The sequence below is a fragment of the Antennarius striatus genome, chromosome 18 (genome assembly GCF_040054535.1).
Source record: "Antennarius striatus isolate MH-2024 chromosome 18, ASM4005453v1, whole genome shotgun sequence".
Lineage (NCBI taxonomy): Eukaryota > Metazoa > Chordata > Actinopteri > Lophiiformes > Antennariidae > Antennarius > Antennarius striatus.
In genome coordinates this window covers 13,883,744-13,908,112 of record NC_090793.1, presented here as the reverse complement: position 1 = coordinate 13,908,112, position 24,369 = coordinate 13,883,744, and the positions used below count along the sequence as shown (strand labels likewise).

Sequence of the window (24,369 nt, the reverse complement as noted above, 5' to 3'; positions counted from 1 at the left end):
CGGGAATACTGATATAAGCATACCTGCTATTTCACCCAGAGACTACTTTTACGAGGCTAGCACACATACAAAACAGCACACTTAATTTGATTTGACGGCTAAATCCTCAACAAACAACAGGATTTGAACAAAGCGCTGCATATCAGATGCATGCAAAACAATGTATTTCCAGGGGATCAACCTGTTTGTGTATGTCAGTTCCAAAAAAAAATCTTCTCAGTAACTTTGACACTAGATAAAATAGCTGACACAAATATACATGAAGCCAGGATGTATCTGGCAGGCATTTTGCTAAATAAGAACTATTGAACGATGTCTCGGCCATGTTTCTTTTTTTTTTTCTTCCAAACAAGGGCAATTAATTGTAAACATTGTAAATTGCTTTGCAGAAAACCCATTTGCCCCCTGTAGCATTCATCTCATGTATCAGGTAAAAGACGACATCCAGAGGAGCATTATCCAAATCACACGCCTTTGTTTGCTGCTGTCCTGACATATTCATGACTGGAGCCATAATAGTCAGAATCCTGTTAAATCCCCCAGGGAGAGCAGAGAGAATGGTGTCACATCCAATTACTGTGGCACACTGTAGTGGTGAATCAAAACTCGTGCCATGGACCCCGAAATCTAAGGTGTAGACACACACACACACAAACACACACTGCATGAGCAACGCGAGACAACAGTTACATCACATTGATAGAATATTGGAAATGCTTTCTCCTGGTAACATGGAGGTCATGTATGGATTATACAGAAAAATGGGATTGACTGGAGGCTGCTGCCTTCATGGAATGATTAACATAACATCTAGGAGCATTGCAATGCAGACTGTGCTTACACAAAGTTTTACATTTATGGATTTATTTTTTTTTGTTTTGCTTGCCTTTGTGCAGAAATTGATATTGCAGATGAGAACAATGTGCCTCCTATTGGAGAAATGGTCGTGTCGTCGAGCTCATCCACACCTTTTCCTCACTACCAACAAGATGCATTTCTGTGAAGCGAAATGAATGCCTTTGTCTTTCCATCCACAATAGTCTTTGGGAGGTCTGGCGGTTGGAGGGTATCTCAGCGGTGCATAGCCCGGTTTCACCCTGGAGCGGTGCAAAGCTCCTGCCCAATAAAACAGGCTGCATCCCCAGGGCCCCTCCCTCAAGCCTCCAGTCATCGCTTGTTTTTGCACCATTTATTTAGTGTGACACATCTCCAATTAAACTGTGGAGGCTGCTGCATTCCCCCCATAACTACCTCTTATGCCTCCCCAAAGACGTTCTGTCACACTGAGTGTGGATATGAGAGAGTGAAAGGGAGAGAGAGAGAGAGAGAGAGAGAGAGAGAGAGAGAGAGATGATCACAATGTCATTTTCCCCTCAGCGGATAGGATTCCTCCTCTGAAAGATGCCCTGAATTATAATTATCAAAATATTGAATAAGATAATCATAGTCTTAAATGATGCTGCCAATTCACCGTTTGTTGTAACGCCGTCACAGAAAATGCAATTGAGCATCCTCTCTTTATGTCATTATTTGAAAATGTGGTTTGTTTGTTTTTTGGAGCAAGACTACACCTTTATATTTAATTAAATGTTAGGTGCATATATCTGCACTAGACTCGCACCACTGCTTTGATTTCTGGTTACGCGCCCATCAATTCAAGAGCATTTTAAGATCTTTGGTATGAGAGGCAGGAGTCTCCTTGCCACCTCTCCATCCTCCCCCAACAGCCCCAGACACAGTCACAGGAGGAGTGACTTTGTCCGACCCCAATACGGTCTGCGAGAGCACAGCTGAGGGCAGCAGCTGCCAGGGAGGACTGGTGGGGGAGCGCCCATAATGCCAGTTCTGCCAAGTGGAGGGGCCAGGGGGAGCCCCAGTGGCAGCTGGGAAGGGTGGGGCGGCCAGCTGCGGAGCAGAAGGATGGTGGGGTGACTAGGAGATGCCACTAAACCTAAGGAGGGATAAAAAAAAGTGCAAACACAAATTTTTATATATAGACACGCTTGGAAAAGTTAACTCCTCACTCTCCTGTTGAAGCACTTCAGGTGCGCTCGCTCACGAAAACATCCTCATCGGAACCCGAAGCGAGCCAGGGAAGTCTGTGGCCCTCTTAACACCAACGCTACTCTCATCATGTGCTTTGGCCACACATCTGGCGCACCATCTGTACCGCTGCCCCCCCCCCCCCAACAACCCCCCTCACCCATGTGACAGGTAGTCTCTCAGGTTCTCCGGAGAGGCAGAAGGGGAGAAAGGAACACGGAAGGTAATTTTGAGTGTAAATGTGTTCTGGACGTTTCAGGATACATCTGGACAAAAGCAGGCAGGCTGCTGAGCAGAGCAGGAAAACTGATTAGTGGGCCGCAGATGAAGATAAAACAATTATATTATAACCATCACCAACAGCGCACATCTTATTCAAGCTGTCGTGATTGACGATTATAACGCAGCTTTTGTATCGGCAACTTATCAATAAAACGGTCAAAAAGTGCTTGAAAGAAAACAAGCCAAAATATATTAAAGATTCATCAAATTTAATGTAATGTACAGTTATACATTATCATAACACAAATGTGACCACTTGGTTGGGGTACAGAATGCAAAATATTAAAACAGCCATATAAACAATATCAGAGGACAGTGAGCTCCTCCCCTTTATGTCGCTGTACATGAGATCAATAAAGTATGCACCATGAAACAGATATCAAGCCAGTGATATAAAACTGCACAACCAGTCTTTACTGTGAAATTAAGGAATCCATTTCAGGACATTATTTTCACATCTTATGTTACATATTTGACAGTAACCTTATTATTCACAAACAACACTATTTGAAGGACATCAACTCAGCTGTAAAGTCGAAGGGAAAAGGGGCTCCAGCATGGTCGAGATAAAGAAAATAATAAAATACTTGTGAGAAATAAAACCATTCACCAATTTGCAGTCAATGGACAAAGACTGAGGTGCGTGAATATAAAAGTGTGACAAAAACATACTGATTTGCAATGGTGGTTGCTACATTTTAACTTCTTAAAGAACATTAAAAAATGGCCATCATTCTGTAATATGGTAATGTTACGTAATGAACGATCCCAATTTGATATACATTGTTTACTTAAAAAGACACATCCTAACATTGAACACAGCAATAGTATGCTCTTCACATTTCTCTGCATGTCATTTTTACATAAAAAGTTCAAATCTTGTCACTGACGTAACGTGACCTAATACATCATTAGATGAGTCGACACAAAAGACAAATAAAAAAAAATGTGTGCTGGATGGGACTATAATTAAAAGGTCATAAAAAACATTGACACATATACTTCATGAAATATAACAACACAGAGTTAGTACTAGTTCCCAATGTCTTATACAAAGTTAGCTTGATCTAAAAAGCATAAAATAACCAGTACCAGTCAAATGTTTGAACAGCTGTGTCCACACTTTTGCTGCTGCTGTATTTTTACATCATCACATACATCAAGACATGTACCATGGCCTAGCAGAAAGTTCTTCTGGTGCATCATTTCTAGCCCGACTCCTGGCATTATTGCTTCTTAAGAACAAGGAGCTGAGGGATGGAGAAACAATGCACCCCAGTAGAACGAAACTATACATTTAATTCATCTCTGATATCCAAAATTTTGTTAGCCTGTTTCACTATCTGCAATGCTAAAGGATAAGGCAGTTCCATTTGTAAGGCATTGCCGCTTTGAGACATACTGGACCAGAGGGTGAGTCACTGGCTTTGACATTATCAAGCCAATGCATATGATGAGTAAAATAGAATTTAGAGGCGTATTTATGAGCCCAAAGAGAAGGGGTAAAATAATCTTTTACTTTTGAATGTTGTCTGTTCGTGTCTGAGAGAGCCTCAGTGAGCTACAACCGTCATTTAAATCTGCTTAGCGGTTGACCAGAAGTCAAAGCTCAGACAGATCATAGCAGAGCTGTGTGGGTTGTTGTGACATCTCTCATTGCTGATAATTTCCATACTGGCCCTGTGGAGAGAAATGTGACAGACTCATGTTAGTGGCACTCTCAAAAAAATGCTTATGTATGTAAAAGCTCATATTCACAAATTTCCACAGGGTGCAAACAAATATCTGTGTTCATCCAAATCCTACTGCGAACCATGATTAAGGCTGCATTTGCCAGTATTGACCAGCAGGTGGCAGCAAGGCCTCACAATATGCAAGATCTAAATTCAGGCTCGATACCTCAGGTTTCGGCAGCGGCATGGCTGAGGATGATGCTCCTTGTTAAATAGATGCCACTGATTTCAAGTGAAACAAATTCAGTGCAAGAACAGGACTTGATGCAATTCTAAACAGGGGTCGAAGTATGTGTTTGGCTTTCATAGAAAATGGAAACAAATTTGGAAACAAAGTGTGACTTGTCTGATGTACATAACATTTTAGTGGAAATACATGAGTGCCATCATCAGCACAATAGTCATCTAAACAAGTGCTTTAAATTCCAGAGACAAAGTACGCAGCCAAAGAGCTACACTTTTGGCTGTCTCACTGCAGACAAAGCATGCTGTGTTTCTGGACCTCGTGACTTACAATTCGACCCCTGGTTAACAACAAAATAAAAACAGTACAAAAAAAGAAAAGAAAGGAGAAAGGTTAGAGAGAAAAGACAAAAGATGGGAGATAAATAAGGACAAAAGAGAAACAGAGGAAACATAACAAATGAAAATTAAGTCTAAGTGGTCAAAACTCTAGATTGGACGTTGAGGTCTTCACAGCAACCATTACCTTTGCTTCCTACAGAGCTAGTCAGGGGTTCAAATCCCCGGGTCTTTATTTCCTCATGTGCCCCTGAATATTCAAAGATAAAGATATCAAAGTGTAGCTGTGGTCCCCACATAAGACCACAGGAAATACAGGGCAACAAAATGATCTCCCTTTAAACACTATAGCATTCAGCATCATGTCTCAGGAAGAATCCTCTTAAAGCCCTCATATTTCACTGAATTGGCAAACCATATTAGCCAGGATATATAACAGGTGAAAGACAGTAGTAACACATACACTCTTTTGATTGGATATAACCCCCAATATGATAACATTCATAACATGCTGCTCTTTAATGTTTAGGTTCCAACTTCATTGATCTCTGGTCTCACTATACAAAATATACAAGCTGGACTATAAAAAAGATTAACAATAAATCAGGACGAATCTCTGCAGCTGTCCAGTGTTGTGGCCATACTCACCTGGTCATAGCCATAGGGGCGTTGCTGCTGGCCCTGGGGGGGTCCAGGTTGAGGAGGGCGATAGGCCCCATACTGTTGCCCCTGTCCCTGAGGATAGTTAGGATACTGTCCCGGGGCACTTTGAGATGGACCTGCAAAAATAGATAACTCATTTTAAAAATCATGTAATCCTGATATTAATGGTTAAATGAATCAGGTGTGTGAGGAATGGAGAAGACACCTTTTTAAAAAAAAAACTTTTTTATCACATGACAATCAAACTCAAACAGAGGAAACAAGTTTGACAACAGTGTAAAATTTTTCTCATTAATCATTTGTGCTTCATACTTGTTATTCCAAAAACTCTCAGGAATCCCTGTTAGTCTACAATCACTAATGACCCACAATATATATATATATATATATATATATATATATATATGGAGAAAAAAAAGGCTGATGGATGACAAAGAGAGGATCTTGGATGTATCAGACCCATTTGTGTAGGCTGCCACCACAATGTCTGACTCAGTAATGAATGGCTTTGAGTGAGTCAAGTCGGAGCTGGGCGGCTGTTCCCTAATGCAAGGAGACATCAAGGATTCTGCTGGTCTTCATTAGAGGAGCAGGATTCATTAAAAGAGGGAGGGGGATGGAAAATCACTTCCTCAGCCTCCTTGCGCTGTGGCTATCTATGCAGGTGCTGCAAAGGACTGAGAGAAGCTTCACTGGGGCTCGAGTCAAATGAGGCCCACGCAGCATCGTTAGGTGCTTATAATGCCTTATGCTGTTGAGCGTAACCTTGTAGGGGCCTGTGGGAGAAAGTATGCGAGTGTGCCAGATGGATCTCACCTCACAGCCTCTGCCTCTCCGCTAGCTCATTACTAACATGAGCTCCGGTTCAAACAGAGGGTGAGTGATGGAAAGTTCCACTGAAAAATGTGATAAAAGAAGAAAAAAGACCAAAGACCTGCATGATCTCAGATACTGACATCGCTTATGGAACATTTTATTCACCCTTTGTTTTATTCGTTTTGATTATCTCGGAGTTTTACAGGCTCTTTCAAATTTGTTGTGTAATTGTTCATTAAACTTGTCATTCTTTTTGTCATTACCTTCAAATAACCACTATTAACAGTCTGGAAATGTTTCAGCACATATCCGGTGTTTTAATTTACAATAACAGCAACCACAAAAAGTTTCTTTTATTGTTCAATTTAAGCTATTTTTAAAAAATGTTTGTTAATTTCAGAATAACTAAAATTAACGCTGCTTCATTATTTCTCCAACATGCTGGCAGTTTAGACTCAATATAGCAATTTGTACCAATCCTCTCTCCCACATCTTTAGAACAGTGTGTCATATTATACTGACGCACCAGGAGGAATGCTAATGTTCCTCCCAAACGCCACCACTGGTTAAATTTGCACAAATCCTCATATCATTTCTTAAGGTGGTCTTTTAATTCCTTGTTCTTGACAAGTTACATTTCCAAAAGGCAAAAACCGGCAACTCTCTGAAAGAATTCTTTCGCAGCCGTTAAATGTTGCAGCCAAAGAAAGCTGATAGCGCCTCCTGCAGGACAAACATGTTCTCCTGTTCTTGGAGGACAACTCACCGTAGCCCTGTTGCTGAGGCGGGTATCCCTGCTGACCTGGGTACTGCTGCTGAGGAGGATAGCCTTGCTGTTGAGGAGGGCCTTGCTGGTATGCTTCCTGTTGCTGGCCATACTGGGCGTTACCTTCAGGGGAAACAGCAGGAAATGTAAGAAATGTGTAGACGAACATCAAAGCCAATATTTAGTTAATCTTTCTGGGATATTATAAGAAATTGAATTTCCACTGAGATCGTCCGGTTGAAATGCACCTGCAACACATAAATGTAACATGCAGCCACTGAAAAATACAGGTGTAATAAGATAACAATAGTAAAAGTAAAAGTGAAGTTTACTATTAGATACAATCTAATAGTAAATGATGCATGCTCTAGTAGTTCAAGACATTCAAGTTAAGAGTAAAGAAAAGGTTACGGTAATGTATAATTTCTAAGCTGGGTAAAATATTGACCTTATTGATATTTAATATTTATGTACTTTTTATTTTAAGTTTACCAAATTGAAAGCTTTCCTAAATTAACCAACTTCCAACAGGGTTTATACCATGCCCGCAAATTAGGGGAATAGGGTCTTTTTATGAAAGATGCACAAATGCATCGATGGTAATATGGGGACAACTGAGCTCCCAAAGAATTCGAGTAATCAACCTATTTTAATTTATTTCTGTCATAACTTCAGATCATTTTGGTGGAATGCAAAGAAAGTGATGAAGTTATGGCACAGTTCAGGGTGTTAATGGTCTTAAGGATCAATTTGAGCTGTTTTAATCGTTTATCTGTGTGAAATCGTTTCGTACTTGTTGCTTGCAAATGTCTCGGTTTTTAGTAGAAGAAAGGAAAAACTTATTTTTCAGTGGTCAAAAGTAGTAAAGTCAGTAGAGAAAACAAAAAAACCCAACATGTAAGTAAATGTTAATTGGACAAGGAAAGAGAAGTAGCCATTTGTGATTTATGAATTTGTTATCTTCCCTAGTAAATGATCTCCTAGGCGGTTAGCTTTGATCGACAGAAAAACAAGGCTTCTGCTTCTTTTTTTTTTAACCGGCGTTGCTGCGTACGTTACACACAGTACTGTCATGTGGAAGCTACAGGGGGATGACACAGTCTGCAGGATGAAGACAGGCGGTGAGCTGATGTTAATCAAATGTGTGCTTATAATGAAAGATAGATTTGCTTGTGCATGTCACTAGCCCTGGCTGTAAGATGATTGCTATTTCACTTCCAAGGCCTCAGTCTTAACCCCTTCAGCACCACCAAATAATTAACAGTTTGAATTCCATCAAAAAGCCAAAGTTGTTGGCACTTTTACACTGATCTGGCCATGTTAAAGATGAAATCATTAAAAGAATTTAGAATAATTTGCTCTGACAAGCACATATATTTTGTTTACATCGGTGACATTGATTTATCTCATATAAAATATTATGGTCCTAACATTTTGATTAAAAAAAGGTTCAATGGCTTGTGAACAGGGATCACAAGAAATAACTGCTTTGCCTTTTAAATGTAGGAAAATTAAATACTTGATCAAATACTTATATCAAATACAAGAAATTTCACATTATATTTAGAGAAAAAATCGGTGGGGTTTTGACCATCAAAAGAGTCTTTTTCCTGACTTTTTTTCCCCACACAAAAGGGTGGAACACTAGCTAGGACTGTAGGGAAAGCATATGAAGAATGTTTCCATTAATTTATCCACGGAATCCCGGACCTTTTGGAATAGGATGCACTATGGCATGTGGATGTTTCCTCAGAATCTGACAACATGTTTTGTCTTCATTCAAAATCAAAGTCAATTCAATTTCCCAGAAATGAATGAAGAAACTGAAATATTGGTTTTGGTCACAGTCTCTGCATCATTTGTGTCTTAACACAACTCCTGGGTTCATTCTGTGTTGTTTTTCTTCTGGTGACTTGAGGGTTTCTCCTACCTTCTGAAGCTCCCTGTCCTGCGTGACTGTACTGGTCCCCATAGTAGTCTTCCTGCCCTGGATACTGCTGAGGGGGTCCTACATACACATACACACAACATACACACAAGTAGATTCAAGGTGTTGTTGGATCGGTTGTGTGAGGGAAGAGTGGAGAGGATGGATTCCTTGCCGCTACTTCTTGTTAGAAAGCTTTCTTTTGGCTACTTGAATAATTTTACGATGGGAGGCTTTGGGTTAACATGTTTAGTCATCAAGATGTCTGTGAATTAGAGCAGTGGAAATAAAGGAAATTGAGAGAAACAAGAGCAAGAAATGTTGGACGGTTGGTAAGAGGGAAGAAGAGAGACCGACTCACAGCTTGCACACTTGACAGACACACTCTGGGGGGTATACCTTGTTGTGGGGGTCTGTACGGTGGCATGGGCCTCTGCCCCATGACATGGTTTCCTTGGCTGACCTGACCCATCATACCCATTGGGTTCTGCTGACCTTGGTAATGCTGTCCGCCACTACCAGGAGGCATGTTATACTGTTGGGAAGGAGGCTGCTGGTGCATCATGGGCCCTGTGAAAATTCGACAAAGAACGATCTCTCAAATTAACCAAATAGCAAAGCCACACAGAGAACACGACTTATCTAATCCCAGCGAATGTTGTGCAGAAACCAGAAAATGATGAAAAGAAATCATCACAACCAACTAGAACCTAATAAACAGGTTGTTTCACCTTGATTGGGCTGCATGTTCATGTTGGGCCGAGGCCCGTAATTTCCCATGGGCTGGCCCTGAGTCATGTTCATTTGGCTCTGGGCTGGAATACCCTGGGAAGAAGGGACGGTGTGATTGTAACCACCCATTGAGCCATGGCTGCTGGGGGGTATATTCATCGAACCGCTCTGCATGTTTGGGGGCTGGTTGGGGCCTGGACCGGGACCTTGCATGGGCATGTGATTAGGCCCTGGAAAACAACGGAGGTTATTCATGATGCATGACATGAACAAAATGAATAAATATTTAACATAACAACCGCATTGCATCACTCAGAGACAACTTACATCTGTGGCTGTTTCCATATGACAGAAATGTGATTTAATGGATAAAATTAAAAATGAAATTTCTTTTTGCAATTATTTGACTTGTTTTTTCCACAAGACACTATTGTATCTTTCCAATTTAAATATGGACATATTGTTTTTTTTATGAAACAAGCCCCAAGTCAGTCCTACAAGCATAACACATTACAATTCCACTTTAAATGATTTGATTACAGACAACATGGCAAAAAGGAGAAATAAAGAACACCAAGAATGCAACCGGTTCAAGGAGAAATGGGAGATAATAACTGAAAATACCTCCAGTGAATGACTGCTCCACTGTTGAAATGAAGTTCATTTTAAGAAGCCGATGTTTATGATTGACAGCTATAGACGTCAATTACATTTTTCAACAGGGAGGGCTGGGTGACAATCGCATGGAGCTTGTCAGTGAAAATCAAGTCTCTAATCATGGAACTTTGCTTAACAATGACTGATCTGGTCACGGAATAGAGGATGGCGAATCAGAGGAAGCCGGAGAAATTGTGACAGCTTATGATTCAAGAGCATCAGAGAAAGTCCGGCGAAAGAGCTCAATCGCTACGAAGCGCTGGAAGCCAATGAGTTAAAGATTCCTTTAAAATCCGAGCAAGATGCCCAGAGCTTACAAGTGATACCATCGTAATGTCAGTCAGAATGCATTTCTGTTGTGAGGTTTTAATGGACGCCCCCCCATCAAAAGAAGAAGAGAGAGGAAAAAAAATACTGCCTAAGTGAACAGTAGTATTCCCGTGAAACAGTAACCGCACAGTGGCATCATTTTCTGGCTCTAATATTGTGTCCTCAACATTTAGCCTATAGAATTCACAGAATGTGTGGCGCAGCAATCAGCACGCAAAGAAACAAACCATAATAGTTGAGGACAACTGTAATCAAAGGGAGTTTAAGCCTGAGACCAGAGCTGGCAAATAGGTGACATCATCATTCAGGAGAACGACCTCCCTCACAGCTCTCTGCTGTTGCTAGGCAACCCAAGTGAGACTGGGACTAAGGGAAAAGAAGGAGAAAGAACGGAGAGAAAGACGTGGGAGGGATTGGGGGGTACCTACCAGGCATCTGTCCATTCATCTGGTTCTGCATGTGAGGGGCTGGAGGACCACCACTAACCATTCCCTCAGAGGGCATGCTGTGACCATGAGGAGGCTGAGGCGGGGGTCCACTTTGGTTCATCCCACCAGGGCCCATTGGCATGTTTTGAGTGGGTGGCTGCAGGTACATAACATTCACATAAGTACACACATCAGCTGACTAGAAACGCATCAGAGCCTGGGTCTTTTATATGGAGAAATTTTAAAGAAAGAAGCCAGGATCTTTAGTTATTAATCAAGTGACAAACCATAATCAAAGATGACACAATTTCTAAACGAAACCCTATACTTAAAAATGGAAAACACAAATTCCTGCATTGCAATAGATTGACACATAATTACTGCACAAACTGTTCTAATTAAATCCCAGTCAGGGAGCATTGCTGAGCCCATAACTATATTGAAACATATCATTGTTACTTAACATTGCCACCTACTTTTCAATGAAAAAACAAATAAGCAAACACCTCCATCCATTCATCATTTACAATATGTTTATTAGTTATGACAAATTTAATGGGAGCGGGGACAAATGGGACATTTTGCTATAGGCTTTCAAAATATCCCTTGAGAACAACAAAAAGCATGTCACTTTTAGATAACCAAACTGAAATGTATGTATTTAAACTGGTACAAAATCGCCATTGTACAAAAAGTATATCAGATTGGATTTTTTTTTAAAAAATCAAAAGATATATTTACCACGTATCTATTTGTAATAACATATTACTAGAGATGTCACCGTAGCAGACAACAGAGAATAACCAGTAACTAATACTCACTGCAGGGAGGAGGGACTGCATGTTCTGATTGGAGTCTGCTATCGTTGCCAGGTACACTAAATTTCTGTGTAACATTTGCTGATACCTGTGAATGGGGGAATAATCATCAAAAAAATGTCTATTAAATTTGAACTAAAAAAATATCGCCAACGCATAGCTGAAGGGACATTTCCCAACTTACTGTGAACATTCTGCTGTTTTCCCTTTACTCTGGAAGTCCATTATACACTGGATCAGTTGGTTGTTTTCGTCAAGTAACTGCAATGGACATACATACAACATATGTGAAGCTTTCAAATGTGACTAATAACATTACCTTTAAAATTAGCAATCCGGAGCATATTGTTTTATTTACTCCTTAGCTTGTTGACGGATACTCAGCCATTATTTGGTATAAACCAGGACGACAGGATTCTGTTTCTTACACGAGAATGTACGTTGCTAGCTAACAAAAGAGGAGTCTCGCTCGCTAGCTCTCCGTTGCTATTAAAATGGCAGGCCTCAATTCAAATAAAACAGCATTACACTTCAGTGCAGTACATCTACCCAGGCCCATCTTGTAGTTCATATTCACCGCGCTTTGACCCTGGTATAACATTCCCGATCTAATCGCAGCGAGACTTGAATGGTCACCGCTACATTGATTAGCTCAACGGCTAAGAAGGGTCTAATGCCACAGCCTCCATTCTGAGCCGCGCTAAAAAGATGAATTACCTTTTGTATTCCAGCGGGTGTTATATCACCCTTCCCACGTTGTCTGTGAGGTGCAAACGCCACCGACATGGTGATACTGTGATGAATTAAAGTGAACTAGAGCATAAATGTCAGACTAGCCAACACACTTCACAAATCAGTAGAACTCAGATCAAACAGCCGAGAATAGGACGCAATTTTGTAATGCATTGGTCCGTTTGGGGGGAGATACGGCTCTTTGAAAATCATAGTTGATCATTATTGTTTATTTTGGTGACATAGATAAACGTTATTTTCAATTAAATGTATGTATAATAACAGAAATACAATACTTGTGACTGTCGGGATAAGACAAATCCATAATTTGTCTTCACTGAATCTAATGTCACCTATTTCTGAAACAGTGGACCAGTCCGGACCAGTCCAACAGACCGCAGAAAAGGGGTTCATCAATAAGAAGGAAAATGAGATCTAGCTAAAGAAAGAAAGAACGAACGAAGAAGCATCCTTTATCAATCCCCTTTAGTGGTAGTTATTTTTCTATACATAATGTATTTCTGAAAAATATAAATAACATTGTTGTATGCTGTATTGACGATTCAAATCAAAACTGGATAGTTAATTAACAATTTTTACAAATTATTTTTAATAAATTGAAGTTCACCCACATTATAGTACTATTGGATTCTTTAGTCTTTTTCACATTTGAGCTTTCAATAAATATTTTTCAGTGCAGTAACGCAAATTAAATAATGTCTGTACAATTTTCAATTACAACTTTCCACCCTGAAACGTAAGGTTGGTATCACCTTAGTTCAAAGTTCATGCGCATGCGCTGTTTCAACACACCGCGGATTCACATACTGGCCCGATACGTGCTAACGTGCTGAATCATTTGGTAAAAGTTTCCTCTTTTCTCGTGGTTGTGCTTCTATTGCAGTACAATGGCGGCAAGATATGACAGAGCTATAACTGTCTTTTCCCCTGATGGTCATCTGTTTCAAGTGGAGTATGCACAAGAAGCTGTAAAGAAAGGTTCAACAGCGGTAAGTCCTACAATGAAACGAATTCGCATGCTAACTTTCGCAAACGTCAGTTAGCTAGCTATTAGCAGAGTCACTGCTAATACATTTTGTGTTGTAGAGATTTTATTTACAACAAATTTTATTGATAGGTTATACGGTTTTTACGACGTCTGTTGCTTTCTCATATGATTTGAGACAATGAACTGCTGCTTAAAATATATCGTTAGGCAACATTTTGTAGCTGTGTCGCTCTTACAAATACAGTACAGTAGTTTCACTTTCGATGTGATAAAGGCAACTATTGTCATGCTAATTCTCAGAAGCAGAATTTCATTGCTATATGGTCAACGGAATTGGATTTTTTTCTGTTCGTAATAACGATTTAAAACAAGGTTTAGGTAGTGAGGAAGGACATGTTTCAGTCTTTCTTCATATTAGTCTCTAAAAAAAAGCTAGTAAGGCTTGGATCGCCTCCAGATTTGCCGATTTATGAGTTGTTTATAAATTCTACAAGTCTCCAAAATACAAGGAAAACTTGTGGGGAAAGCCTTTCTTTGTAGTAGTATTCGTAGAGTTAATGATTATTATTTTTGTTAAGTAATACAGTAATCTAAGACGCCATGCAATAGCTTCACTGTAGTCTTCACTGCATTTGAACAATCAAAATACAAGCCCAATTCCAATGGAGTTGGAAAGTTGCGTAAAACGTGAATATTAACAATACAATGAATTAGAAATCCTCCTATATTCAATTGAATACACAACAAAGACAAGACATTAAATGTTTAAACTGATTTACTATTTTTTATGGTTTGGGGGTTTTTTTGTTTTGTTTTTTTCAAATATTCACTGAGTTTGAATTTGACGCCTGCAACACATTCCACAAAAGCTGGGACAGGGGCGCTCAATAAGTATTTCGGAACTGAGGACACTAATTTTGCAGCTTTGTTGCAGCTTTCCCATTCTTGCTTGATGTACAGCTTCAGTTGCTCAAAAGTCTGGGTTCTCCGTTGTCATATTTTACACTTCATGATGTGCCACACATTTTCAATGGGAGACAGGTCTGTACTGCAGGCAGGTCTTAGTATCAAGCCACACTGTTGTAATATGTGCTCAATGGGACTTCACATTGTCTTGCCAAATTAGACGAATCTCACCTCATCCTTTCTTGTGAATGACTGAGTCATACACAGTCGTGACACTCACCATTTTTCAATTAACCTGTTCACCTGTTGAATGTTCCAAGCAGTGTTTTTTGAGCATTCCTCAACTTTCCCAGTCTTGTTGCCTCTGTTCCAGCTTTTTTGAAATGTGTTGCAGGCATCAAATTTAAAGGATATGAATATTTGCAAAATGAACAATAAAGTTTACCAGTTTAAACATTAAATATCCTGTCTTTGTTGTGTATTCAATTGAATATAGGTTTAAAAGGATTAAGGATTTAAAAGTCACTGTATTGTTTTTATTTACGTCTTACACAATGTCCCAACTTCTTTGGAATTACAGTGATAGTTTTCTTTAAGCCTAAAATGTTCCCGTGTGCCATAACTGCATGACATTTATTGCTTATTACGATTACAAAATGTAATTTTCACCAATCTCTGTAAAGCAGCAATTGAGTGATGTCTTCTTTACTGTTATACTGGTAAGTTAAATTAAAATTTTCTCTCTTTAGGTGGGAATTAGAGGCAAAGACATTGTCGTCCTTGGTGTTGAGAAGAAATCTGTTGCAAAGTTACAGGAGGAAAGGACTGTCCGTAAGATATGTGCTCTAGATGAGCATGTCTGCATGGCATTTGCAGGTAACACACCTTTTTTTTTTTTAACAATGAAATAATATATTTGCACATGTTTTTCATTTTATAAAATGGAATTGTGGTCAAAGATAACTTATCATGAAGACTACATTAGTAATAATAAGCGCGCATTTGTATGGATAATTACTCAGTGTTGGTATATTCTTGATTACAACAATACTTTGAAAAATGTGAATAGATGTCTCAAATGATCCTGTCTCTTGGATGTTCAGTGCAAATTTTAACTAATGCAAGTTAAAAAAAACGGCAATTAAATACAGTCTAAGAATATCAAAAATGGAGGGCAAAGCTAATAAACAAAATGCTTTTATAGTAACGCGTTAGGTTTTTTCAAGGCCATATGAGTTCATCAAAGAAAAGTTTTGTGAATGTTCTTGAGACAAAATGTAAAATTAACTGGGAAAAGTTTGAAGTTCGTCTTAAGTTGTTGTAGAATGACCCAGATCCCTCTATCATGTATTAAGTTTCTGTCAAATTTTATAATGTGCTTAACCTGCATTGTGTAAAGTAAATCAACCTCTTTCTGTTTTGAAGGTCTGACAGCAGATGCCCGTATTGTGATAAATAGAGCTCGGGTGGAGTGCCAGAGTCACAGACTAACTGTTGAGGACCCAGTCACAGTGGAATATATCACCCGCTACATAGCTACACTGAAACAGGTAACTGCTTCACCATCATAACTATTTATAGAATTCAAAATTCCTTGAAAGAGAGCATAAGATAGCATGGGTCACATCATATATCTCATATTTGTAGCGCTACACTCAAAGCAACGGGCGAAGGCCATTTGGTATCTCAGCATTAATCGTTGGCTTTGACTATGATGGTACTCCCAGACTGTATCAAACAGACCCATCAGGAACATACCATGCTTGGAAGGTAAGTTAGTTTTGTCCTCTTGCATTATGCTGGTTCATTTTACAGTTGTCAGTAAGAAATGAAGTTTTAATTGATTATTTATGTGATTCATGAAAAAAATCAGGCAAATGCAATCGGCCGGAGTGCAAAAACTGTGAGGGAATTTCTGGAGAAGAATTACACGGATGAAGCCATAGCTGGGGACAATGAGGCAATCAAGTTGGCCATCAAAGCTCTGCTTGAGGTAAGGTCAAATTTAATCTGTCTGCTGACCAATACACATAGCCATTAGCTACACATATTGAAACTGAATGAATACTCTTTTTTTTTTTTTACATGGAGTGTGTCACAGATGGTGAATGGAGAACAATATACTGGAACTAGGAATGCATAAAACAATAGTCTTGAGACCAGTGAAACACCAGATGTGATCTTCCATGATTGATAGTCTTTGACCAAACCCCATTCTACACAAAAATGGCATAAAAGTAGTATTAAAAAAAAAAAAAGTAAATGTTGCATTTGTATAGAATTACATTGCATTTTCTTGTATGTAGAGGATTTCTGGTATGTGTAAACCTGGGTTCAACGTGGACATATTAAGATGCATGACTGAAGTTTAATATCAGTTCTCTCAAGATCACATGAGCTGGTGTCCACAACATGACTGCAAGATAACTGGAGAAAGTCTAATTATTGTAGTTAGTGCCACTAAAAAAACAAAATTAGCTATTTTTTTACCACTTGCAAGATGAAATTGTGTCGAACAGCGTTACAGGAATTATGCCTATAGATACAGCCGTGTATTTTTAAATGTAAACAAAATCTAACAAGTTTCTCTGTGAAATCAAACGGTAGCAGTTCTTTCCTCTTCTTTTTATTAACTCTTTCACCACACAATTTCAAAATTAATTCGCACCTTTTTAAGATGCATAGCTTATGGACAAACAAACAAAACAGTCAGGTAAACAACGCATGGGTGATCTGAGAACCTCCTCTAGCTCTCGTTGGTAAACGGAACAATCTCTAAAAGGATTAATTGCAGCCTTTGCCTTGGCTGCCATCTGATGTGATCTAGCACCAGTTCCAAAATATTTGGTCATTATGGAATTTGTACACAATCAGTTAGAAAACTTGAGGTCAAGAATCCACATTAAAAAAATATTAGAACTCCTTTTGTAAACTACCGACTCCAATTATTGTTAATAGTCACAGTAGACAAACCGTTTTAAGGTACTGAATTGGATTCAAATCCACCAGACTTGATGGCTTGCTTGGTGAAAATATGTTGATTCACTATGCATTTGTCACTAAAAATGTTTGTTACAGGTTGTCCAGTCAGGAGGGAAAAATATTGAGCTTGCTGTAATCAGACGGAACCAGCCACTGAAGGTGATTGACTGTGAATCATGTTTGACTTTTATTTTTACCTTTATATCTTCTTCTTTAGTTTCTTCCATTCTTCTTTCTTTTTTTATTTAGGGATTAATTTTTCCCTTTTCTTGGCCGTTTGCAGATTTTGGAATCCAAAGAAATCGAGACCCTGGTGGCTGAGATTGAGAAGGAAAAGGAGGAAGAGGCAGAAAAGAAGAAGCAGAAAAAGACCACCTGAAGTTGCTAACAGAATTTTTTGTTAATTGCACTTGGAAGACTACAACATATTTGAGTTGCAAACATTAGACTTTTACAGGGTGTGGGCCACATTTGTCATCTGAAAGATCTAAATTATAAATTGAGAGCTGTTTTTCACGTTTTTGAGTACAACTTTACCATTCCCAAAGAATAATTAGTTCCTGTACTTTTATTGCATTGAGTGATTTTTAAAAGCACATTAAAAAAATCTCAAGCTAGGGTTTAGATCTTATATGATGCTTAAATGATGTTTCTATATCAGTTACCAAGTAGATCTGATGGTGACAATTGTCAAATGTTGAAATGTTTGCAGCCTAAAAAACATGAAAGTAAATACTCAATAAAAGCTGATTTCTTTGTAACATGTTTTCAGTTATTTCACGTAGTTCTTACTATTTTTAAATGGCTATTTCCATATATGTTCTGTTAGAAGTACTGTTTTTGTTAGTGGTGCACTGACTGATGATCAGAGATTAAAAAAAAAAAAGATTCCTACCTGCATTTTCCCCCTCTCCTCTTTATTGATTATCCTACTGCAAAGCAAGTACTACGATAAAGATAACTACAGTTTAAAACACCACTAGCGGCAGTATAGTGTGTAGCTATAAAGTGCAATGGTTTTCATCTATCAGCATTCTGTCGCACAGACCTGGAATAGGAATGTGTTGGAGGAGGGGGTTGTTATCTTATATTGCTTTATAAAGCTCTCACCTCTCTCCCTCTCTCAGTCATTTAAAACAAATTAGTGATGAGTGAATGAAGTGTCTAATGGTGTCCCAGCGAGACCCCTTTTTGCCTCTCCTTTTTTATTTTACCCCAAATTCGCTTATCAAGCAGTCGCTGCTCTGAATTCTCAACGACACAATTATGGCCAGCGGTGTGGTCGGGCTGCTTAATGGGATCCTGGCCTCAGACCCCAATGGGAACTTTCAATGACTTTAATCTGGAGCCCTTTGAAAAGTTGTGCCGTGCTGTGCTGAAGAGCCCCGGGGGTTCCCTCTGACTCTCACCAAAGACATAATGGTGAATGGTAAAGTCCTTCATTTAGAGTCATCTCCCCAAGCCAGGATTTCCAGAGTGGGTGCCCTGGCTGCCTTGACTAGAGCAATTGGACTTTGTCTGCAATTTGTCTTGTTTGTGAGTCTTACAGGTTTGTGTTTGAGTCGATGTCAGTTGATCCTTTGATATTACCTGTGTTTGTGTGAATCTAGCCAATTTGCACATCCTGCTGTATTTCATGTTAGTTTGAGACAGCTGTTGTCACGGCAACTGGTTTGTTGTTCTCTTGAAAACAGCTGTTGAATACGTTGAATTGAACAGAACGAGTAATAAGTAAACTTGGCTGAAGTTTATGCTGGATAATTCTCTAGCTACAGAGGTTATCGGATTCATCTTGTCAATATAGCCAGAGCAGCTTATTCGGTGCTGAGACTCCCAGTCTTCTGAGCTGCTCTTTCTTTCTTTTTTTTTTTGCCAGCATTGTTGTTGCCCATAATCAGCGTTACAGTGCCCCAGGACATAGTCCATCTCTCTCATCGCTGGCTGCTGCTCATCATTAATGCAGAAAATAATGGCTTCACCAGAGGTCATTGACGGAGGAACGAGGCCTGAGGACATGTACTCTCCAAGCAAGAATGCACACTGCTGTAGGCTGTGGGCTGAGTGCATTGTTTGTACTCTCTCTCTCTCTCTCTCTCTCTCTCTCTCTCTCTCTCTCTCTCTCTCTCTCTCTCTCTCTCTCTCTCTCTCTCTCTCTCTCTCTCTCTCTCTCTCTCTCTCTCTCTCTCTCTCATACACACACACACACACACACACACACACACACACACACACACACACACACACACACACACACACACACACACATACACATGGAATGCACTATTAATGTGAACACAACAGGTTTTTTTAAACAGTGCCTGCGTCTCTTTCTTTTGATCTGTCATGCACATAAAGTACACTTTAGGCAAAGCATGTCCTCCCGTTAGTTAGAATAGAACAAATGGGAAAATATCACTGCATATGTTCATGTCTACTTTTAACGTTGGCCAACAAAAACAATCTGACCCTGTTTTAATAAGATCTGTGACTATTTTCCATCTCATTTCCAAGTCAGACAATATTTCACTTTGAGGATCTACATTTTTGTCATTCTAATGTGCCACCCCACCCCCCCTCCCCCGTGGTCATATTTCAACGCATTGCCCCTCTTGGGATGTTTAAAATTTGTCAGCGCGAAATGTCCTCGGGTCCAAATGAGGCGACTGCTTCAAGGGTAAAAGCTTGTCGAGATTTGCATCCTTGGGGAGCTAAAGGTTCTATTTAAGCCCGTCTCAGCTTCTGCTTTTACCCGAGGTGTTATCACCTTCCGCCACCAGAGGGCAGTGTTGCATAGAAGCAGCGTCCTCGTGGTATCGATGACACTTTGTTCGCGCTTTTTTTTTTGCAGCGCAGGTTGACATTTAGATTTCTGTAGCTAACTGCACGCAGATTATATGAACGCTGTCATTTTTTTGGTCTCTAATTTAATGCACAGCCACAAAGGCCCTCTGAACAATTGGAATACGCTGAGGGAGCGTTGCTTTGCTTAAAATTGTCAGATGAAAAAGCAACATAGTTTTTTTCTTTTTTTTGTCCCGGAGCGGTGGCCAAGCTGTCAACCTCTGTTGGGTCATAAAAGGCTAGGCTCTCAACACTGTCCCTTTTCTGCTTGTCACATGTCGACAGTTACTCTTACACTGTTTGTGTATTGGCCCGCCTCCTCTTGTGCCCTTTAGGGATCTGCGGCACTATGAAGTAAAGTTTGGGCATATTGGTGCTGGCTTACATATCCATAAGCGATCAAAATATGTTCTCTTGTAATGTTCTCTTTTATCTTCTAGCTCTAGGGATACATTTTGAATATCATTCCATTATCTCATCAAACATCTCTCTTTTCTCTGTACTTAAATGTCTTCCTTTTTTCCCCTCTATTACTCCATAACACACATGCACAACACACAGCACATGTTCACTTTCAAGTTCTTATTTTTCCAGCACACCCTCCACTCGTCACTACACAGAAAAACATATAGAGCTGAGTAACAGATACCTACTAACAGCTTTGGTTGTGTCTCTTTTAACCTTTGTGCACCATGAAAGGTGCTGGAATACTAACAGTTTGTGTGAAGAGACTAAAAGCATGGTTTTGAGTTACCCCTCAAGAGTCATCTGTCAGGGGGGGGGGGGGGGGGTTGTCTCACTGGAGAATACAAGTGCATCGTCCTGTAATTGAAAGTAGAAACCAGTGGGCCAGAAAGAGTGGATGGGAAATGGAGGAAACAGGAAAGATGTGAAAGGAAATGTAAAAAGTGGGAAGAAGAGGAAAAAGGGAGCAGAAAGAGTTAAAATAAACAATTCCCAAGATGCTGCGGGCCAAAATCAGACGGCCCTGGAGCTCCGTGGCCTCTCAGGGCTGTGGCAGAAGCCAGTCACACACATCACATAGCATTACTCAGGATGGGGTTACAGGAAAATGTCAGTCGACGCATAAGGAGGAACCATCAGCCCATAGGATAATTCGATTGCCTGAGGGAGGTGCAATCTTGCATTCCCACGATTCCTCTCTTTCCACCCACACCCTTCTTGGTTATTTTGTGTTTTCAGTTGTGTTGTTCGCTCCGGTAGACATGTATTTACAATTGCACTACCTCATTGTGATCTGAGGGGTTCCTGCAATGGGTCAGCAACAGTGGGTTTTCTTTGCAGCCTCCTCTGTGAATTTTTACGGGCCATTGATTTGCAGCGTGGCCTGTGATGTCTTGATTTATCCTGATCCTTGTCAAAAAAAAAAAAAAAATCTCTACCCACTCATCCTCTTGCACCCTCAGTGTTTTTGGGATACGTGTTGCATCACTTGTCATGGAGCAAATCACATCGCTCAGAGTCTCTTGTGGCAGATGTGTGTTGGAGTTGCAATCGCTTCAGAGTATGACATAAGTCGCTGCATGTCACACATTTACATTCACAACAACAATTATGCTATTATGCATATTTTTGCCATGCTACTTATAGCACAGGATAGTGGTGTGTACCGGTGCAGGCAGCTACAAATACAGTATGTGCGTGCATTAGATAAAGACAGAGAAGGATGGAGAGAGCATAAGAAAAGGAGACAGTGAGAGAGTTCAGCACGGATATCTGAGTGCGTCTGACAGAGAGGACAGCCCTGAAGGCAGGTCCCAGCCCTTCAGCACCGAAAATGACACATGACTGCTTTGACTTTTGTCATCCCCTGTCTCCCTCCGCCCCCAAACACAAGCCTGCAACAAACATTGAGGCTAGCATGGATACACGCACGCACACACACACACACACACACGCACACACACACACACACACACACGCACACACGCACACACACACACACACACACACACACACACGCACACACAAAGACACACAGTCACACACTGTATCCTGCTTAGATTACATTATCTTTATCCCCGGGACATGAACCCTCCTTGTTGGATGACATTTGGGCTTGTGCAGCACTAAGGTTACCTTTCTTTGCCCCTAAGTTAAAGATGCCTGTCTGCAGTATGCATTTGAAATGAAGGGCAGGGAAAAAGGAAAAAAAAAAAAAAACAGATGAGAAAGATTTCCAAAAGCACTTTGATCAGAGGCATCAACAGTCACGCACAAACTTGTTAAGCAGTATGTAAATTTGGGCTGATACTGAATAAAGTTGCCAGAATGGCATGAATCCATTGTGCTGCGATGATCAAAATAAAAGAGGGCTTCATACGCTGGAGGGCAAGAAAGTCACAGACATGAAGGTTTTTTTTTTTTCCTTCCCCTTTTTTTCTACAAAGGGGCTGATGGGATGCAGAGAGGAGAGGAGGGGAGGGAAATGAAAGATAGGGGAAAGCCTGGAAGGATCTCAATCTAAATTAGACGAGTAGAAGGAAGGCTGTGCTGAGTGAGACATATAATTAAAACCAAAGTGATGAAAACATCAGCGTTCATTCAGTCACTCGCCAGATGATTTCCTGAAATTTCTGCTGCGATGATCTGATGATGTTTCAGGTAAATCCATCCTGTAGTTGAAGCACAGCATCAAGCATTTTGCTCTTCAGTGGGCTTCCTCTCGCTATCTTCCTTCATCTGCCTCCTCTCAGTTTCTTTACCTCTTCCTCATTCCCCTTTTTTTCCTGCCTGACACCCTAAGATGAATAGATGCTGTCACTGAGAGTCTTGTAGCCTGTCAGCTTTTAAACAAACAGTTAGCAAAGGGGTAGTTTTCACCAGAAACCTCCCAGAGTGAGGTGAGGTTATCTGGGTGAGCTTGTGGTGTCCTGCCAGTGGAGGAGCAGAACACTCTCTGTGACGGGAGTCAGGAACGTGACACATTCAGACTAAAGCTGGGAACTATGTCCTCCTTGCCTGAAAATGTTATGTATTCCGGCAGCCTGTGTCTGTAACCAAACGTCTAACAGGAAGCATTTTAACCCTCCTTTCAGCAGAGGGTACCTCTGGTAAATGTGTGCTCCTGACACAAGTGTCCCTTCTCCCAACCACCACCCAAAAAAAAAAACAAAAAAAAAATCAAGCCTGACTTTTGTGAGAAAAATAAATCAGCTCCCTCAGGTGTGTTCCATCTCACTCTTCCTCTCTGCACCTGCACCGAGTCTCTCAAGTCCTCCATGTGTCTCTCCACACAATGGAGACAGTGAGTAGCCTCTGGCGCCTCTCTCCAGTTGAGAGCCACCTCTCTCTGGAGGACAGAAGAGGAAAACTGCCAGCACTAACAACTGATCCAGGCAGATAAAGGTACAGATAGGCAAGGAGAGTGCCTCAGACAATGCTTTGCCTCTTAAATGCTGTTTCCTTCTGCTCTGAGAAAGTAATTGCAACTTTAAGGGGTTGAGAATGACGCAAAAAAGTGACTGATCATTTTTCATCCTCACGCAGCAACAAAAAAATGTATCATTGAGTCATTTTGCATCTGCTCACCCACAATGCAACCCCTTTTTTGTTGTTGTTGTTGTTGGGGTTTTTTTTTACATGCTAGAATGTAGTAGCGTCGGGCCGGATGACCAAGCACCAGATCAGTGTACCACTCAAACTCCTGGGGGCAAATAACTGGAGCAGTACTTAGGCGAGATGACGGTCGCAGGTTGCCCCGGCCACAGCTGGAAAGCCCCCGGGTCAAAGTGTTGACCTGATGTGATTAAGTGCACATCTGGCAGCACGGAGGAGAAAATGCTGAAATAGTATTACACCTGGAGAATGATTTTCTTTTTATTGTGATAGCCATGTTTGTGCATGATTTCACAAAGAAAATTGACTGTTATGAGTTGGTCTGGAAGGGTCTGTCCCCCCCAATGCCCCCACCCTCTAATTTCTCATGCAGTCCAGTGTGTGTGGTCTGTCACAACCAAGCTCCCAGTATTTGTCCTGAGAAAGACCTTGATAGAAATGGGGTCTGAGTGAGAGTGCTTATTTTATTCTCTCCCATGCCGCTGGAGGCTATGGTTGTATTAATGCAATGCTAGGGATCTTTGAAGTTGTGACTTTATGAGACAAAAGCTAATTTCCTTTCCTTTGTTCATTATCGAGAGAGACTTCCAGCCGGGCGGAAAG

General features: G+C 40.4%; 2 protein-coding genes across 6 annotated transcripts; one reads left to right on the top strand and one right to left on the bottom strand.

The window, feature by feature from the left end:
- Positions 1–2,515: 2,515 nt before the first annotated feature.
- On the bottom strand, positions 2,516–12,590 carry ss18 (SS18 subunit of BAF chromatin remodeling complex). 5 transcript variants are annotated; one of them, XM_068341059.1, is made up of 11 exons: positions 12,435–12,590; positions 11,902–11,978; positions 11,721–11,805; positions 10,900–11,056; positions 9,484–9,714; positions 9,152–9,322; positions 8,756–8,833; positions 6,826–6,948; positions 5,229–5,359; positions 4,768–4,830; positions 2,516–4,005 (listed from the first exon to the last, which is right to left on the bottom strand). In XM_068341059.1, exons 1-10 carry the CDS (start codon positions 12,501–12,503, stop codon positions 4,813–4,815), a joined length of 1,140 nt encoding a protein of 379 aa, XP_068197160.1. In that variant the 5' UTR covers positions 12,504–12,590; the 3' UTR covers positions 2,516–4,005; positions 4,768–4,812. The 5 variants fall into 5 exon arrangements, 3 of the variants coding, with proteins under 3 accessions (XP_068197160.1, XP_068197159.1, XP_068197161.1); XM_068341058.1 differs by lacking the exon at positions 4,768–4,830; XR_011038848.1 differs by having other exon boundaries at positions 3,920–4,005; positions 4,768–5,359.
- Positions 12,591–13,268: 678 nt separating this feature from the next.
- Positions 13,269–18,107, top strand: psma8 (proteasome 20S subunit alpha 8). Its single transcript, XM_068340554.1, has 7 exons — positions 13,269–13,459; positions 15,114–15,240; positions 15,790–15,914; positions 16,012–16,134; positions 16,238–16,357; positions 17,443–17,505; positions 17,630–18,107. Exons 1-7 carry the CDS (start codon positions 13,358–13,360, stop codon positions 17,723–17,725), a joined length of 756 nt encoding a protein of 251 aa, XP_068196655.1. The 5' UTR covers positions 13,269–13,357; the 3' UTR covers positions 17,726–18,107.
- Positions 18,108–24,369: the final 6,262 nt, after the last annotated feature.

What these genes read in the sequence shown, in the direction of transcription:
- ss18 (XM_068341058.1), bottom strand. Translation starts at nt 12,503, where the DNA reads ATGTCGGTGGCGTTTGCACCTCACAGACAACGTGGGAAGGGTGATATA. An exon ending in TGCAGTCCCTCCTCCCTGCA is followed by an intron (nt 11,057 to 11,720) that starts GTGAGTATTAGT and finishes ATGTACCTGCAG; the next exon opens with CCACCCACTCAAAACATGCC. An exon ending in GCCTCAGCAACAGGGCTACG is followed by an intron (nt 5,360 to 6,825) that starts GTGAGTTGTCCT and finishes CTATTTTTGCAG; the next exon opens with GTCCATCTCAAAGTGCCCCG.
- psma8 (XM_068340554.1), top strand. Translation starts at nt 13,358, where the DNA reads ATGGCGGCAAGATATGACAGAGCTATAACTGTCTTTTCCCCTGATGGT. An exon ending in TAAAGAAAGGTTCAACAGCG is followed by an intron (nt 13,460 to 15,113) that starts GTAAGTCCTACA and finishes TTCTCTCTTTAG; the next exon opens with GTGGGAATTAGAGGCAAAGA. An exon ending in GAACATACCATGCTTGGAAG is followed by an intron (nt 16,135 to 16,237) that starts GTAAGTTAGTTT and finishes GAAAAAAATCAG; the next exon opens with GCAAATGCAATCGGCCGGAG.